This window comes from Oncorhynchus tshawytscha, linkage group LG11, assembly GCF_018296145.1.
Source record: "Oncorhynchus tshawytscha isolate Ot180627B linkage group LG11, Otsh_v2.0, whole genome shotgun sequence".
NCBI classification, from domain to species: Eukaryota; Metazoa; Chordata; class Actinopteri; order Salmoniformes; family Salmonidae; genus Oncorhynchus; species Oncorhynchus tshawytscha.
Genome location: NC_056439.1, coordinates 38,674,584 through 38,694,210, shown reverse-complemented (window position 1 = coordinate 38,694,210; position 19,627 = coordinate 38,674,584). Strand labels below are relative to the sequence as shown.

General features: G+C 46.7%; 1 protein-coding gene across 3 annotated transcripts in view; it reads left to right on the top strand.

The window, feature by feature from the left end:
- arhgef10 (Rho guanine nucleotide exchange factor (GEF) 10) overlaps positions 1-19,627 on the top strand; it is a 108,815-nt gene that overhangs the window by 34,481 nt on the left and 54,707 nt on the right. For all 3 annotated transcript variants that reach the window (XM_042330099.1, XM_042330100.1, XM_042330098.1), the window contains 4 exons: positions 862-1,007; positions 2,160-2,344; positions 12,991-13,106; positions 19,187-19,314. In XM_042330099.1, coding sequence (XP_042186033.1) covers positions 862-1,007; positions 2,160-2,344; positions 12,991-13,106; positions 19,187-19,314 — 575 coding nt within the window. The remainder of the gene's footprint in view (positions 1-861; positions 1,008-2,159; positions 2,345-12,990; positions 13,107-19,186; positions 19,315-19,627) is intronic.

Sequence of the window (19,627 nt, the reverse complement as noted above, 5' to 3'; positions counted from 1 at the left end):
TTCTTACATCAGCTGATATCTCAAAGTGCTGTACAGAAACTCAGCCTAAAACCCCAAACAGCAAGCAATGCAGGTGTAGAAGCACGGTGGCTAGGAAAAACTCCCTAGAAAGGCCGAAACCTAGAGAGGAACCAGGCTATGAGGGGTGGCCAGTCCTTTTCTGGCTGTGCCGGGTGGAGATTATAACAGAAGATGGCCAAGATGTTCAAATGTTCATAAATGACCAGCATGGTCAAATAATAGTAATCACAGTGGTTGTCGAGGGTGCAGCAAGTCAGCACCTCAGGAGTAAATGTCAGTTGGCTTTTCATAGCCGATCATTAAGAGTATCTCTACCGCTCCTGCTGTCTCTAGAGAGTTGAAAACAGCAGGTCTGGGACAGGTAGCACGTCCGGTGAACAGGTCAGGGTTCCATAGCCGCAGGCAGAACAGTTGAAACTGGAGCAGCAGCACGGCCAGGTGGACTGGGGACAGCAAGGAGTCATCATGCCAGGTAGTCCTGAGCCATGGTCCTAGGGCTCAGGTCCTCCGAGAGAGAGAAAGAAAGAGAGAATTAGAGAGAGCATACTTAAATTCACACAGGACACCGGATAGGACAGGAGAAGTACTCCAGATATAACAGACTGACCATAGCCCCCCGACACAAACTACTGCAGCATAAATACTGGAGGCTGAGACAGGAGGGGTCAGGAGACACTGTGGCCCCATCCGATGATACCCCCGGACAGGGCCAAACAGGAAGGATATAACCCTACCCACTTTGCCAAAGCACATTGACATAAATCATAAATTAACCTAGGGGAAGACCTTCGAGACCATATATTGTATCTGACCTCTTGGTCTCTCTCCCTTACCCATCAGCTTCTGAGTAATGGCAGCCGCTACCTGATTCGCTCTGATGACATAGTGGAGACGGTCTACAACGACCACGGAGAGGTGATCAAGACCAAGGAGCGACGCCTTTTCCTGCTCAACGACGTGCTCATGTGTGCCACGCCCAACGTCCGGTAAGACCCAAAGCACCAGCACCAGACACGGTACTCACCCTGGTCAGGGTTTCTACCCACAGTTGGAGGGAGCATCCTCTCTGGGTATGATTCTGATCAGCTCCCAGTGGAGGAGCCTGTGTCCTGTAATTATACTGTACCTCATCACACTAGCTACTGGCCACTGGCTCTGACATGAGGATCTATACGCTTTATAAAGTAGTAGTAGTAGTTTATTACATTTTTACAAGTAGGCCGTACTTGGAAGCTAAAAGCTGATTTGCAGTACACAGTACATACAGGTAAACAAATCTCAAGGTGCTTAAAAAGCAAAACAACATCAATAAAAATATGTATGACATGAGCAACAAATGGAGCGACAGTCAATAAATAGCTTGAGCAGGGCGAGGTGCAGGTACAGGTGGTGAACAGTGGTAGCTGAGCAACCAGATCAGGACATCCGGGGGCAGGAGTCTACCTCAAGGTGTCTCGCAGCCAGCGTCTTCTCTGTGTGGTAGGACACTTGTGGAACGAGATCGATGCAGTTTCTTTTCTCCCCATGCACTCACTCAGCATACAGAACACTCATAACTTTGGAGGAATGCTCTGGAGCGATGAATTCCTCACTGAAAGCTCGCCACCGTCGGCCCCCCGTTGGATCAAGGAGACTGTAGAAACATCCCAATATAGGCCGACGTTGTCAAATTAAAGCGGCTAGCTAGCTAGCATTGTTAGCTAGCCATCTTGAAATGCTGATTTGCCATTCATTCTTTCATCAAACAAAATGTAATCCAGAGTAAATCTATACTTGTTTGGCTATTCATAAACAAAAAGTGAAATGATTCATACAAAAAACATAATGATTAAATATTTACAAAATTTACAGGAGCTCTCTGCCCAGGCTGTCAAGTGCCAATAGGGCGACATGATAACTGTAGAACCAGTCATGCATGAAGTACAGTCTAAGTCTTACAATACAGTCATGCCATTTTCAAAAGAATTTGCCCCGCTTTGATGTGACATACCATATACAGTACATCCCATAGCACATACAATCCCCTCTGTATCAGTGAGGAATACACTCGATAAATGTAATATTGGTTGAAGAAACCTTTATTGGTCCCTGTGAGTAAATGTATTAGTCCTCTGCCTGTCCTTCTCCTCTGTATCCAGGTGCAGTGTGGATGGCAGTGGTAGTGGCAACGCCGCTCTGGGTCAGAAGTTCCTGCTGAAGTGGAGTGTCCCTCTGAGCTTTGTGGACGTAGTAGAGTTTGGCTCCAGTGAAGACATGGGTGACAACAGCCGCTTCACCCCACAACCCCACTCTGGAGAGAAGGTGATCATCAATGCCAAACCAAGTACGTCCCAATGATTCGCAAACACAGAGTACTGTCACCTGCTTAGTATTGGGAAAAGAGTAAGATGTGGATAAGATGTAGTTTAGAGCCCCCCCAAAGGCACAAACCCTGATTTGTGACATCGTTTCATCATGACCCCACAATTAATCATAAATAGAAGAATGTGAGGCCTGTGGTCTACGACACTGCATCCCAGTGCTAGGGGCGTCACTACAGACCCTGGTTCGATTCCGGGCTGTATCACAACCGGCCGTGATTGGGAGTCCCATAGGGCAGCGCACAATTGGCCCAGCGTTGTTAGGGTTTGGCCGGGGTAGTCCGTCATTGTAAATACAAATTTGTTCTTAACTGACCTGCCTAGTTAAATAAAGGTTAAATAAAAAAAGAATGTAAAAAAAGTAATAATGCAGGAGAAGACGAGACGAAGACGAGGGCCTGCAAACCGTGCCAATATATCCTCCAAACACCGGCTTCGAGGGCACTATCACTTTTATTCCATGGGTTATCAACATATTCAAATAATGATTGACATATTTTCATTAAAAATGTTATTTTGATGAATTTATTCATACTATTTCATCTTTCCACAAGATTTAGTCCCGACACAATTCTAGGGTTGCTACCCAAGCCGGCTGGTCATTGGTTCTATCAGTTTGGTTGCCAGAGACGCAACCCAGTCGTTCAGTCTTTTTGTTCTGTATCTATGGTCGTTCTTTATAAATGTTCCATTGCCATAGTGGCTGGCAACCTTCTTATCCCTTGCTAGCTAGCCAGCCAACTACGGCTAACTTACTGTCACATCAAACAGTGCAGCCAGAATAACAACAGTAGCTGCATTTGCATTTGTTTAAGCTGATTTCCAGAGCCATTTATTTGGATACATCCATAACAATGAGCTAATGAGGCACGATTTCACCTGGCATAGAAAATGTGCTCACCATTCAGGACACTGTTGTTCAGAGGAGTTAGCCAACAACACAGCTCGGGTGGTTGATCATCAAGGACATCAACCACCCGAGCCACTGCCTGTTCACCCCGCTGTCATCCAGAAGGCGAGGTCAGTACAGGTGCATCAAAGCTGGGACCGAGAGACTGAAAAACAGCTTCTATCTCAAGGCCATCAGACTGTTAAACAGCCACCACTAACATTGAGTGGCTACTGCCAACACACTGTCAATGACACTGACTCTACTCCAGCCACTTTAATAATGGGAATTGATGGGAAATTATGTAAATATATCACTAGCCACTTTAAACAATGCTACCTTATATAATGTTACTTACCCTACATTATTCATCTCATATGCATACGTAGATACTGTACTCTATATCATCGACTGCATCCTTATGTAATACATGTATCACTAGCCACTTTAACTATGCCACTTGGTTTACATACTCATCTCATATGTATATACTGTACTCGATATCATCTACTGTATCTTGCCTATGCTGCTCTGTACCATCACTCATTCATATATCCTTATGTACATATTCTTTATCCCCTTACACTGTGTATAAGACAGTAGTTTTGGAATTGTTAGTTAGATTACTTGTTCGTTATTACTGCATTGTCGGAACTAGAAGCACAAGCATTTCGCTACACTCGCATTAACATCTGCTAACCATGTGTATGTGACAAATAAAATTTGATTTGATTTGAGCTACAGTAACACAATGACTTCAAACTGAAGCTGGAAAGACTGCAAACTAGCTGCACTTCATTAAATGTTAAGTTTTTTCAATTGACATTCCTTTGTATATATCCATAAAAATTATGCCAACTGATTCATGATTTCTACTGGTTGAAAAACGCTGCCTGCTTGTCTGTCTCGTCCCGACTCTCGACACGTTATTTACTATGGGACAGCTGGAGATCGAATATGAATATTGAAATAATGTTGCAAATGTCGGAGAGACAGACAACAAGGTTCATACAAATATCCGCAGTTGAAAATGAAATGTTAGTCTGAAAGAAATGTGAGATAATGTCTATATGCTTTTTACAGTGGAGATCAAGATTATAAAGTGCCTGGCTGGGCTGACGAGACAGTGAATTGCACAGTCAGATAGAACAGAGTAAATAGGCATTTTAACGTCATAGATTTAGCCAGTGGTAAATTTTGGAACAGACATTGGCTGGAATGTGGTTTTAACCAATCAACATTCAGGATTAGACCCACCCGTTGTATACATTGAAATAATATGCATTACTCTGCACAGTGGCTGTACAATGCATATACAGTACAGTACAAGCAGCATATCTTCTGCTGTGTGTAAAATCAATACAATTTCCTCTTAGTGCTGATTGTTTCAACACCCCCCTCCCTGAAATATGAATGAGTGCTAGATGATTACTGTAGTTATTTAGCAGACTGCCTGGCCAGTTCCCAGTGGGCTCAGATCAACACTACAGTACAAGCATACATGACTACCTGATGTTACTGTTGGATGAAACATGGGGGACTCTCCTTCTCAGATTATAGTGTTGCAGGACCACACTCAATAACAAGGAGTAAAAGTTGCTTATTAATTCATTTGACACACCAACAACAAATGTTTAGCCATCATTTTCTGTGTGCCAGGCTTTCCATCTCGAACCACTGAGAGACGTTTGAAAATTGTTCCAGAGAGACTGTGGTGAGTCTTTAAGCAGCCAGCTCCACTCTCTGCTGCAGGGTCACTGACTTCACTCTTTCCCCTGGCCTGCTCTGGCAGCTGCTTGTCATGGCCGCTCCTCTCCTTATTGGAAACCATGCTACCATCATAATCGGACTGTATGGTTTGTGATCATAACCAGGCAGTTGCTTTTTTTTAGTAAAGAACATTCACCCTGACTACAAACCAGGCTTCGGTAATGGGGAATGCAACGGTACATTAGTGTGCATTTCATTTAGCTGGTGTTCAGGTGGTGACAGCAGTACACCCACTGGGGAAGGCATGGTGGATGCTGTAATAGCTATGGAGTAACTATGTTGATATTTGATATTTTTTGCTAGAGGTTATGAACAGAGGTGACAGTCGTTTCCTGTGCATGACAGGCTTTGATGTGGCAAGCTTTTTCCCTTATACCAAGCCCTCTGATGCAGGCTTCTGTTCGTCAGTCCCATCTGTGGTGCAAGTGTGATCTACTCCAGTCGTGTGTATATAAAGCCAGAGAAACTCATTCCATATATATATATATACATACTACCGTTCAAAAGTTTGGGGTCACTTAGACATTTCCTTGTTTTTGAAAGAAAAGCAAAAAAAAAAAAGTCCATTAAGATGACATCAAATTGATCAGAAATACAGTGTAGACATTGTTAATGTTGTAAATGACTATTGTAGATGGAAATGGCAGATTATTATGTGTGTAAATATATATATATATATATATATATATATATATAAGGCCATACCCTCGGTAATACAACTAATAAGTTGCTCCACTCTCTGCTGCAGGGTCACTGACTTCACTCTCTGTACAGAGACGTTGAGCCTCTGATTACAAATGGCTTTATAGTGTAATAGCCATGCCTTTTGACCCACATGCTGAGAAGAGGATGACCGTCTAGCCTGTAAATGGATGTCGTCGTGCGTAAGCCTGTGTTATTTAAGAGTCCATTAGTAATCTACTGTACAGTACTACTCTCCATCCATATTGTTAAGGACCCGGAGTAAAGTTGAACATATGGGCCATTTCTTGTTTTCCTCTCATCCTCTTACTCATTGAAATGCCAGGGGATAAGCAACCTTTCCTCTCTTCCCTCTCCTCCACTGCCCAACTGCCAACCCCCGTTCCCTCTCCTCCCCAAAGCCTCTTACCCACTCACCCACCCGTCCCCTCTCCTCCCCAAAGCCTCTTACCCACTCACCCACCCGTCACCTCTCCATCTGCCCTCTATTCCCATCCACAGACGGCCTTGATGGGGGCTAAAGACAGTCAACTAAAGCATCTGGACCCTGGGCTGACAGTCAGGCAGGCATATTCCTAGCCAGCTGTCTAGTCCTGAGCTAGGTTAGACCCCTATATATACATCCAGTAACCTATTGCTCTTAGGAGATCCATATGGACTGGACAGCAGTCTGGTTCAGCTCAGTAATGTTAGCTAATTAAATTGGGACATGGAGCTAGAATGGAAAACATTACATTAGGGTATGGTCATTTTTACCTGACAGAAATGGATCAGGCCATGTCACTCCCCCATATTTTGTCTATGACCCATATCATTTATTCAATACTGATGACATTTTCCTCCTAGTCAGTCCTCTCTGTGTGTCTGTTCTGGCCAAGCATTTTAAGTGGGAAAAACCCTCACTCTCAGCTTCTCTCCCTCCCTCCGTAGTCCAGTATGTTCTGTCAAAGCAACTGGTGACCTGCCTACTGGAGGCAATGAAAAGACGGTCCAGCGTATGATGTCACAGTTTCCTGTGCTCTGCTCTGGATGTCTGTTTGCTTGCCTCATGTCTGTTGTACTTAGCTTAGCTAATTGGGACCACCAGAAGAGATGACTGCTCAACAGGTCAGGTTCAGCTTGTCCATGGCACTCAGTCTCATTGTGGAATATTTTAATTGTTTGTCAGAACATATAATATCTATAGTCATAGAGATGAATGATGGCCTGCAGAATTACCAAGCCAATGAGCATTTTTTATTTATTTTTACCTTTATTTTACTAGGCAAGAACAAATTCTTATTTTCAATGACGGCCTAGGAACAGTGGGTTAACTGCCTGTTCAGGGGCAGAACGACAGATTTTGTACCTTGTCAGCTCGGGGATTTGAACTGCAACCTTTCGGTTACTAGTCCAATGCTCTAACCACTAGGCTACCCTGCCGCCCCATGACTGAAGCTTATTCAGTAATTCTGCCTTGACCGGGTTCCAACCACACAAAGGCATCATTGACCCCTGTGCCACTCAGGAGCCCTAAGGCACTGCATCTCAGTGCCAGAGGCATCACTACAAACCCTGGTTCGATCCCGGGCTGTATTACAATCGGTCGTGATCAGGAGTCCCATAGTGCAGCGTACAATTGGCCCAGCATCGTCCTGGTTAGGGGAGGGTTTGGCCGGGGTAGGCCGTCATTGTAAAATAAGAATTCTTTCTTAACTGATTTGCCTAGTTAAATAAAATACAAATTAAGACCAATGAGGCGGGAATATTTTAACTTCATTAAGACAAGACAATTAGCTCAATAGAACATACATTTTTAACATGCTTCTGAAGCTAGGACAAATTGTTATTGTCAACCATAAACTCTTCAAATTGCTTTCAACCCAACACAATGTCTGTAACAGTAAAACAGTTCAATGATTCTCTGTGACCTGGACATATTCAGAAGTGGAATGATATCTTGGTACAATCAATCACTCCTGGGCTGCAGTCACCTATCCGGACCCGTTTTACTGCCTACGCGGAGCCCCACCGGGCCTTCACAACTGGACTGCCGACGTTATCTACCCGAAGGAGTTATCCGGCTGGCTCCTCCGTCGCGACGTTACCTGAACGCCCATCTGCGGCCTGCTAACCGTTAGCTGTCTTATCGGCTGCTATCTGAATAGACAATCGGACAATTTATTTATTTGTATTATTATTATGTTTTCTTCTTGGGCCTCTATAACTATATCTATTGTTTTTATTTTTGTTGTTGTTGTGTGATTTGGATTAATCCCCTCTACCACACGGAACCCCACTAATCTACTGACGGAACGCAAGAGGTGGCTAATAACAGACCTCCATCCTATGCTAGCTTGCTACCGATGGCCTGGCTAGCTGTCTAAATCAGCTAGCCAGCCGTGACCCCCAACCAACCTCTCCACTCACCGGACCCTTTTGATCACTCGACTAAGCATGCCTCTCCTTAATGTCAATATGCCTTGTCCATTGCTGTTCTGGTTAGTGTTTATTGGCTTATTTCACTAGAGCCTCTAGTCCTGCTCACTATACCTTATCCAACCTATTAGTTCCACCACCCACACATGCAATGACATCTCCTGGTTTCAATGATGTTTCTAGAGACAATATCTCTCTCTTCATCACTCAATACCTAGGTTTACCTCCACTGTATTCACATCCTACCATACCTTTGTCTGTACATTATACCTTGATGCTATTTTATCGCCCCCAGAAACCTCCTTTTACTCTATGTTCCAGACGTTCTAGACAACCAATTCTTATTGCTTTTAGCCGCACCCTTATTCTACTCCTCCTCTGTTCCTCTGGCGATGTAGAGGTGAATCCAGGCCCTGCAGTGCCTAGCTCCACTCCTATTCCCCAGGCGCTCTCTTTTGACGACTTCTGTAACCGTAATAGCCTTGGTTTCATGCATGTTAACATTAGAAGCCTCCTCCCTAAGTTTGTTCTCTTCACTGCTTTAGCACACTCTGCCAACCCGGATGTTCTAGCTGTGTCTGAATCCTGGCTTAGGAAGACCACCAAAAATTCTGAAATTTTAATTCCAAACTACAACATTTTCAGACTAGATAAAACTGCCAAAGGGGGCGGTGTTGCAATCTACTGCAAAGATAGCCTGCAGAGTTCTGTCCTACTATCCAGGTCTGTACCCAAACAATTTGAACTTCTACTTTTAAAAATCCACCTCTCTAAAAACAAGTCTCTCACCGTTGCCGCCTGCTATAGACCACCCTCTGCCCCAGCTGTGCTCTGGACACCATATGTGAACTGATTGCCCCCCATCTATCTTCAGAGCTTGTGCTGCTAGGCGACCTAAACTGGAACATGCTTAACACCCCAGCCATCCTACAATCTAAACTTGATGCCCTCAATCTCACACAAATTATCAATGAACCTACCAGGTACCTCCCTAAAGCCTTAAACACGGGCACCCTCATAGATATCATCCTAACCAACTTGCCCTCTAAATACACCTCTGCTGTCTTCAACCAAGATCTCAGCGATCACTGCCTTATTGCCTGCATCCGTAATGGGTCAGCGGTCAAACGACCTCCACTCATCACTGTAAAACGCTCCCTGAAACACTTCAGCGAGCAGGCCTTTCTAATCGACCTGGCCGGGGTATCCTGGAAGGATATTGATCTCATCCCGTCAGTAGAGGATGCCTGGATATTTTTTTTAAATGCCTTCCTAACCATCTTAAATAAACATGCCCCATTCAAGAAATGTAGAACCAGGAACAGATAAAGCCCTTGGTTCTCCCCAGACCTGACTGCCCTTAACCAACACAAAAACATCCTATGGCATTCTGCATTAGCATCGAACAGCCCCCGTGATATGCAGCTGTTCAGGGAAGCTAGAAACCATTATACACAGGCAGTTAGAAAAGCCAAGGCTAGCTTTTTCAAGCAGAAATTTGCTTCCTGCAACACAAACTCAGAAAAAGTTCTGGGGCACTGTAAAGTCCATGGAGAATAAGAACACCTCCTCCCAGCTGCCCACTGCACTGAAGATAGGAAACACCGTCACCACTGATAAATCCACCATAATTGAGAATTTCAATAAGCATTTTTCTACGGCTGGCCATGCTTTCCACCTGGCTACTCCTACCCTGGTCAACAGCATCGCACCCCCAACAGCAACTCGCCCAAGCCTTCCCCATTTCTCCTTCTCCCAAATCCGTTCAGCTGATGTTCTGGAAGAGCTGCAAAATCTGGACCCCTACAAATCAGCCGGGCTAGACAATCTGGACCCTTTCTTTCTAAAATGATCTGCCGAAATTGTTGCCACCCCTATTACTAGCCTGTTCAACCTCTCTTTCGTGTCGTCTGAGATTCCAAAAGATTGGAAAGCAGCTGCGGTCATCCCCCTCTTCAAAGGGGGGGTCACTCTTGACCCAAACTGCTACAGACCTATATCTATCCTACCATGCCTTTCTAAGGTCTTCGAAAGCCAAGTCAACAAACAGATTACCGACCATTTCGAATCTCACCATACCTTCTCTGCTATGCAATCTGGTTTCAGAGCTGGTCATGGGTGCACCTCAGCCACGCTCAAGGTCCTAAACGATATCTTAACCGCCATCGATAAGAAACATTACTGTGCAGCCGTATTCATTGATCTGGCCAAGGCTTTCGACTCTGTCAATCACCACATCCTCATCGGCAGACTCGACAGCCTTGGTTTCTCAAATGATTGCCTCGCCTAGTTCACCAACTACTTCTCTGATAGAGTTCAGTGTGTCAAATCGGAGGGTCTGCTGTCCGGACCTCTGGCAGTCTCTATGGGGGTGCCACAGGGTTCAATTCTTGGACCGACTCTCTTCTCTGTATACATCAATGAGGTCGCTCTTGCTGCTGGTGAGTCTCTGATCCACCTCTACGCAGACGACACCATTCTGTATACTTCTGGCCCTTCTTTGGACACTGTGTTAACAACCCTCAAGGCAAGCTTCAATGCCATACAACTCTCCTTCCGTGGCCTCCAATTGGTCTTAAATACAAGTAAAACTAAATGCATGCTCTTCAACCGATCGCTACCTGCACCTACCCGCCTGTCCAACATCACTACTCTGGACGGCTCTGACTTAGAATACGTGGACAACTACAAATACTTAGGTGTCTGGTTAGACTGTAAACTCTCCTTCCAGACCCATATCAAACATCTCCAATCCAAAGTTAAATCTAGAATTGGCTTCCTATTTCGCAACAAAGCATCCTTCACTCATGCTGCCAAACATACCCTTGTAAAACTGACCATCCTACCAGTCCTCGACTTTGGCGATGTCATTTACAAAATAGCCTCCAATACCCTACTCAACAAATTGGATGCAGTCTATCACAGTGCAATCCGTTTTATCACCAAAGCCCCATATACTACCCACCATTGCGACCTGTACGCTCTCGCTGGCTGGCCCTCGCTTCATACTCGTCGCCAAACCCACTGGCTCCATGTCATCTACAAGACCCTGCTAGGTAAAGTCCCCCTTATCTCAGCTCGCTGGTCACCATAGCATCTCCCACCTGTAGCACACGCTCCAGCAGGTATATCTCTCTAGTCACCCCCAAAACCAATTCTTTCTTTGGCCGCCTCTCCTTCCAGTTCTCTGCTGCCAATGACTGGAACGAACTACAAAAATCTCTGAAACTGGAAACACTTATCTCCCTCACTAGCTTTAAGCACCAACTGTCAGAGCAGCTCACAGATTACTGCACCTGTACATAGCCCACCTATAATTTAGCCCAAACAACTACCTCTTTCCCAACTGTATTTAATTAATTTATTTATTTTGCTCCTTTGCACCCCATTATTTTTATTTCTACTTTGCACATTCTTCCATTGCAAAACTACCATTCCAGTGTTTTACTTGCTATATTGTATTTACTTTGCCACCATGGCCTTTTTTTGCCTTTACCTCCCTTCTCACCTCATTTGCTTACATCGTATATATCGTATATACTGTATTATTGACTGTATGTTTGTTTTACTCCATGTGTAACTCTGTGTCGTTGTATCTGTCGAACTGCTTTGCTTCATCTTGGCCAGGTCGCAATTGTAAATGAGAACTTGTTCTCAACTTGCCTACCTGGTTAAATAAAGGTGAAATAAAATAAATAAATAAAACATGATGAAGAGAACATCTCTGAATTAGCTTCTGCATGTAAAGTTACAATCTGAAGTATCCTTTTCTGAATGACTCTTTCTGTCTCCAGTGTGACCACCACCTAGGTGAAGTACTTAGTGCATGTCAAACGGGGTGGACGTTTCTCTGAGTGTCCTCTCTTGGCAGCCCTGGGGAGGAATGGGGAGCGGTTGCCATGGAGCTGGAACACTACGGCAGTGTGAAGGGCCATTATAGACCCCACAGAAAGTAGACTGGCAAAACCAGAGGGAGCTCCAGGAATCCTGGCGCCAGAGATTCCCGTTCACATTAACCCCCTCCCAGTTCCAATGTGCTGCCTAATGAGAGTGGTAGACCACGTTTAACTTGAAAAGTCATATGGTGAAATCATCTTTAAGAGCTTGCCTTCTTACTTGTTAGCTGACAGTACCATATGCTGCAAATCCTACCGTACGATGACTTGTTGGCAGGCATGTCTGAAAGATGAGGAGGGTCCTCTCTGTGCTGCAGGTTTAATTTGAGTTACAGCCTTGAGAGAAGGCTATGTGCTGGCAGAGCCTACAGGGGGCCTCTCCTCTTTCTCTCCCTTTCTCTCTCTGAGGAGTCTGGCTCTCTGTCTGTGTCTCTTCCTGATATACAGGCTGAGCGCTGACAAACAAAGCAGCCCATTGTCCCGAGCTGGACGCACAGAAACACAATAATCCCTTACTTCACTGGCCTGTTGGTTCGGTTAGGCAGGGCACATCTACAAAGAAACACACACACGCTAGCGCAATAGAGGGAAGTTTAACACCAGGAAACTGCCGTTGGGTAACGGTACTCATTTCCAACGCACACACACACACACACACACACACACACACACACGGTTCAGAGCCATGCCAAGTTGGGAAACAGACTGACTTTGTCTGGCAGTGTGTCTTATTTTACCTCCTGCTTTCAATGCAAAATAATTGCCTTTGAGATTTGTATGGCTCATATTGTTGGGTCAGTGGGTTCAGATGGGATATGGGCTCAGCTTTGTGAATCAGAACTTACTACTACTACCAACTTTATTTGCTAATAATGCAGTTCTCTGTTGACAATGACATGATAGTTTATTGACTTGACATTGTCTCTCCTCTCAGATAAGCTGTACATGGGTCCAGGCCAGCTGTACCAGGACCTGCAGAACCTCATCCACGACCTCAGCCTGGTCAACCAGATCTCCAGCATGATCGGAAGCCTCAAGGGAAACTACCAGGTGAGCCGCATATATAAATGTGGCCCTGAGGATTTGATCTGGGGGGGCAGACAGTGCTGAGTCGTGCTGGGATGTGAGACTCAACTAGCCAGTGTTAGTGATGTTTCTGACTGAGAGTGGTGGGGGGGCAGAGAACAGGACAGAGGCACACAGAGAGACATGTTTCTGTCTGTCTGAGAGTGGTGGGGGAGCAGAGAACAGGACAGAGGCACACAGAGAGACATATTTCTGTCTGTCTGAGAGTGGTGGGGGGGGAGCAGAGCACACACAGAGACAGAGGCACAGGACAGAGAGACATGTTTCTGTCTGTCTGAGAGTGGTGGGGGAGCAGAGAACAGGACAGAGGCACACAGAGAGACATGTTTCTGTCTGTCTGAGAGTGGTGGGGAGCAGAGAACAGGACAGAGCACACAGAGAGACATGTTTCTGTCTGTCAGCAGAGAACAGGACAGAGGCACACAGAGAGACATATTTCTGTCTGTCTGAGAGTGGTGGGAGCAGAGGACAGAGGCACACAGAGAGACATGTTTCTGTCTGTCTGAGAGTGGTGGGGGAGCAGAGAACAGGACAGATGCACACAGAGAGACATATTTCTGTCTGTCTGAGAGTGGTGGGTAGCAGAGAACAGGACAGAGGCACACAGAGAGACATGTTTCTGTCTGTCTGAGAGTGGTGGGGAGCAGAGAACAGGACAGAGACAAACAGAGAGACATGTTTCTCTCTGTCTGAGAGTGGTGGGGGAGCAGAGAACAGGACAGAGACACACAGAGAGACATGTTTCTGTCTGTCTGAGAGTGATGGGGAGCAGAGAACAGGACAGAGACACACAGAGAGACATGTTTCTGTCTGTCTGAGAGTGGTGGGGAGCAGAGAACAGGACAGAGGCACACAGAGAGACATGTTTCTGTCTGTCTGAGAGTGGTGGGGGAGCAGAGAACAGGACAGAGACACACAGAGAGACATGTTTCTGTCTGTCTGAGAGTGGTGGGGGAGCAGAGGACAGAGGCACACAGAGAGACATGTTTCTGTCTGTCGGAGAGTGGTGGGGAGCAGAGAACAGGCCAGAGACACACAGGACATGTTTCTGTCAGAGGCACAGGACAGAGAGAGACATGTTTCTGTCTGTCTGAGAGTGATGGGGAGCAGAGAACAGGACAGAGACACACAGAGAGACATGTTTATGTCTGAGAGTGGTGGGGAGCAGAGAACAGGACAGAGACACACAGAGAGACATGTTTCTGTCTGTCGGAGAGTGGTGGGGAGCAGAGAACAGGCCAGAGACACACAGAGAGACATGTTTCTGTCTGTCTGAGAGTGGTGGGGGAGCAGAGAACAGGACAGAGACACACAGAGAGACATGTTTCTGTCTGTCTGAGAGTGGTGGGTAGCAGAGAACAGGCCAGAGACACACAGAGAGACATGTTTCTGTCTGTCTGAGTGGTGGGGGAGCAGAGAACAGGACAGAGACACACAGAGAGACATGTTTCTGTCTGTCTGAGAGTGGTGGGGGAGCAGAGAACAGGACAGAGACACACAGAGAGACAGGTGGGGGAGCAGAGGACAGAGGCACACAGAGAGACATGTTTCAGTGGTTAGCAGAGAACAGGCCAGAGACACACAGAGAGACATGTTTCTGTCTGAGAGTGGTGGGGAGCAGAGAACAGGCCAGAGCACACAGAGAGACATGTTTCTGTCTGTCTGAGAGTGGTGGGGAGCAGAGAACAGGCCAGAGGCACACAGAGAGACATGTTTCTGTCTGTCTGTCTGAGAGTGGTGGGGAGCAGAGAACAGGCCAGAGACACACAGAGAGACATGTTTCTGTCTGTCTGAGAGTGGTGGGGGGCAGAGAACAGGCCAGAGACACACAGAGAGACATGTTTCTGTCTGTCTGAGAGTGGTGGGGGGCAGAGAACAGGACAGAGGCACACAGAGAGACATGTTTCTGTCTGTCTGAGAGTGGTGGGGAGCAGAGAACAGGACAGAGGCACACAGAGAGACATGTTTCTGTCTGTCTGTCTGAGAGTGGTGGGGAGCAGAGAACAGGACAGAGGCACACAGAGAGACATGTTTCTGTCTGTCTGAGAGTGGTGGGGGAGCAGAGAACAGGACAGAGGCACACAGAGAGACATGTTTCTGTCTGTCTGAGAGTGGTGGGGGAGCAGTTTTTTGTTTTTTTACGTGTTATTTCTTACATTAGTACCCCAGGTCATCTTAGGTTTCATTACATACAGCCGAGAAGAACTACTGAATATAAGATCAGCGTCAACTCACCATCAGTACGACCAAGAATATGTTTTTCGCGATGCGGATCCTGTGTTCTGCCTTACAACCAGTGTGTGGATCACATGCAGCGACCCAAAAAAACGACTCAGAAAAAGAGGGAAACGAAGCGGTCTTCTGGTCAGACTCCGGAGACGGGCACATCGTGCACCACTCCCTAGCATTCTTCTTGCCAATGTCCAGTCTCTTGACAACAAGGTTGATGAAATCCGAGCAAGGGTAGCATTCCAGAGGGACATCAGAGACTGTAACGTTCTCTGCTTCACGGAAACATGGCTAACTGGAGAGACGCAATCCGAAGCGGTGCAGCCAGCGGGTTTCTCCACGCATCGCGCCGACAGAAACAAACATCTTTCTGGTAAGAAGACGGGCGGGGGCGTATGCCTTATGGCCAACGTGACATGGTGTGATGAAAGAAACATACAGGAACTCAAATCCTTCTGTTCACCTGATTTAGAATTCCTCACAATCAAATGTAGACCGCATTATCTACCAAGAGAATTCTCTTCGATTATAATCACAGCCGTATATATCCCCCCAAGCAGACACATCGATGGCTCTGAACGAACTTTATTTAACTCTCTGCAAACTGGAAACGATTTATCCGGAGGCTGCATTCATTGTAGCTGGGGATTTTAACAAGGCTAATCTGAGAACAAGACTCCCTAAATTTTATCAGCATATCGATTGCGCAACCAGGGGTGGAAAGACCCTGGATCATTGTTACTCTAACTTCCGCGACGCATATAAGGCCCTGCCCCGCCCCCCTTTCGGAAAAGCTGACCACGACTCCATTTTGTTGATCCCTGCCTACAGACAGAAACTAAAACAAGAAGCTCCCACGCTGAGGTCTGTCCAAAGCTGGTCCGACCAAGCTGACTCCACACTCCAAGACTGCTTCCATCACGTGGACTGGGAGATGTTTCGTATTGCGTCAGACAACAACATTGACGAATACGCTGATACGGTGTGCGAGTTCATTAGAATGTGCGTTGAAGATGTCGTTCCCATAGCAACGATTAAAACATTCCCTAACCAGAAACCGTGGATTGATGGCAGCATTCGTGTGAAACTGAAGGCGCGAACCACTGCTTTTAATCAGGGCAAGGTGTCTGGTAACATGACTGAATACAAACAGTGCAGCTATTCCCTCCGCAAGGCTATCAAACAAGCTAAGCGCCAGTACAGAGACAAAATAGAATCTCAATTCAACGGCTCAGACACAAGAGGCATGTGGCAGGGTCTACAGTCAATCACGGACTACAGGAAGAAACCCAGCCTAGTCACGGACCAGGATGTCTTGCTCCCAGGCAGACTAAATAACTTTTTTGCCCGCTTTGAGGACAATAGAGTGCCACTGACACGGCCTGCAACGAAAACATGTGGTCTCTCCTTCACTGCAGCCGAAGTGAGTAAGACATTTAAACGTGTTAACCCTCGCAAGGCTGCAGGCCCAGACGGCATCCCCAGCCGCGCCCTCAGAGCATGCGCAGACCAGCTGGCCGGTGTGTTTACGGACATATTCAATCAATCCCTATACCAGTCTGCTGTTCCCACATGCTTCAAGAGGGCCACCATTGTTCCTGTTCCCAAGAAAGCTAAGGTAACTGAGCTAAACGACTACCGCCCCGTAGCACTCACATCCGTCATCATGAAGTGCTTTGAGAGACTAGTCAAGGACCATATCACCTCCACCCTACCTGACACCCTTGACCCACTCCAATTTGCTTACCGCCCAAATAGGTCCACAGACGATGCAATCTCAACCACACTGCACACTGCCCTAACCCATCTGGACAAGAGGAATACCTATGTGAGAATGCTGTTCATCGACTACAGCTCGGCATTCAACACCATAGTACCCTCCAAGCTTGTCATCAAGCTCGAGACCCTGGGTCTCGACCCCGCCCTGTGCAACTGGGTACTGGACTTCCTGATGGGCCGCCCCCAGGTGGTGAGGGTAGGCAACAACATCTCCTCCCCGCTGATCCTCAACACTGGGGCCCCACAAGGGTGCGTTCTGAGCCCTCTCCTGTACTCCCTGTTCACCCACGACTGCGTGGCCACGCACGCCTCCAACTCAATCATCAAGTTTGCGGACGACACAACAGTGGTAGGCTTGATTACCAACAACGACGAGACGGCCTACAGGGAGGAGGTGAGGGCCCCCGGAGTGTGGTGTCAGGAAAATAACCTCACACTCAACGTCAACAAAACTAAGGAGATGATTGTGGACTTCAGGAAACAGCAGAGGGAACACCCCCATCCACATCGATGGAACAGTAGTGGAGAGGGTAGCAAGTTTTAAGTTCCTCGGCATACACATCACAGACAAACTGAACTGGTCCACTCACACAGACAGCATCGTGAGGAAGGCGCAGCAGCGCCTCTTCAACCTCAGGAGGCTGAAGAAATTCGGCTTGTCACCAAAAGCACTCACAAACTTCTACAGATGCACAATCGAGAGCATCCTGGCGGGCTGTATCACCGCCTGGTATGGCAACTGCACCGCCCTCAACCGTAAGGCTCTCCAGAGGGTAGTGAGGTCTGCACAACGCATCACCGGGGGCAAACTACCTGCCCTCCAGGACACCTACACCACCCGATGCTACAGGAAGGCCATAAAGATCATCAAGGACATCAACCACCCGAGCCACTGCCTGTTCACCCCGCTGTCATCCAGAAGGCGAGGTCAGTACAGGTGCATCAAAGCCGGGACCGAGAGACTGAAAAACAGCTTCTATCTCAAGGCCATCATACTGTTAAACAGCCACCACTAACATTGAGTGGCTACTGCCAACACACTGTCAATGACACTGACTCTACTCCAGCCACTTTAATCATGGGAATTGATGGGAAATGATGTAAATATATCACTAGCCACTGTAAACAATGCTACCTTATATAATGTTACTTACCCTACATTATTCATCTCATATGCATACGTTGATACTGTACTCTATATCATCGACTGCATCCTTATGTAATACATGTATCACTAGCCACTTTAACTATGCCACTTGGTTTACATACTCATCTCATATGTATATACTGTACTCAATATCATCTACTGTATCTTGCCTATGCTGCTCTGTACCATCACTCATTCATATATCCTTATGTACATATTCTTTATCCCCTTACACTGTGTATAAGACAGTAGTTTTTTTTGGAATTGTTAGTTAGATTACTTGTTCGTTATTACTGCATTGTCGGAACTAGAAGCACAAGCATTTCGCTACACTCGCATTAACATCTGCTAACCATGTGTATGTGACAAATAAGATTTGATTTGATTTGATTTGAGCAGAGAACAGGACAGAGACACACAGAGAGACATGTTTCTGTCTGTCTGAGAGTGGTGGGGGAGCAGAGGACAGAGGCACACAGAGAGACATGTTTCGGTCTGAGAGTGGTGGGGGAGCAGAGAACAGGCCAGAGGCACACAGAGAGACAGGTTTCTGTCTGTCTGAGAGTGGTGGGGAGCAGAGAACAGGCCAGAGACACACAGAGAGACATGTTTCTGTCTGTCTGAAAGTGGTGGGGGAGCAGAGAACAGGCCAGAGGCACACAGAGAGACATGTGTGTCTCACACACACACAAGACAGAGAGGGGGCTTTTGTGGTCAATTTGGAAGAGCTGGTGTGTGGAGTCAATCTCTGCTCGCCCAATGGCATGATTGAAGGCTGTTATAGATCTAGCTTGACATTATGGGGCTGTGGTTTAAGCAGTGTCTTGTGTTAATACTTTATCTGTCTCTCTCTGGCTCTTTCCCATCCCTCTATCCCTCTCTCCTCTAGAACGTTAACCCTGCTGTGGCCCATGATTGGGTGTCAGGTCTGCAGCGTCTCATCCTGAAGAAGGAGGAAGAGATCCGGGCTGCAGACCGCTGTAGGATCCAGCTGCAGCTGCCTGGCAAACCGGACAAGTCAGTGTCTTACACACCACACTGCTGTCTCTCTCTCACACATAGACCTCACTCCCACTACACTGCTGTCTCTCTCTCACACATAGACCTCACTCCCACCACACTGCTGTCTCTCTCTCACACATAGACCTCACTCACACCACACTGCTGTCTCTCTCTCACACATAGACCTCACTCACACCACACTGCTGTCTCTCTCTCACACATAGACCTCACTCACACCACACTGCTGTCTCTCTCTCACACATAGACCTCACTCACACCACACTGCTGTCTCTCTCTCACACACTAGGTTAGGCCCCTATGTCCTCAC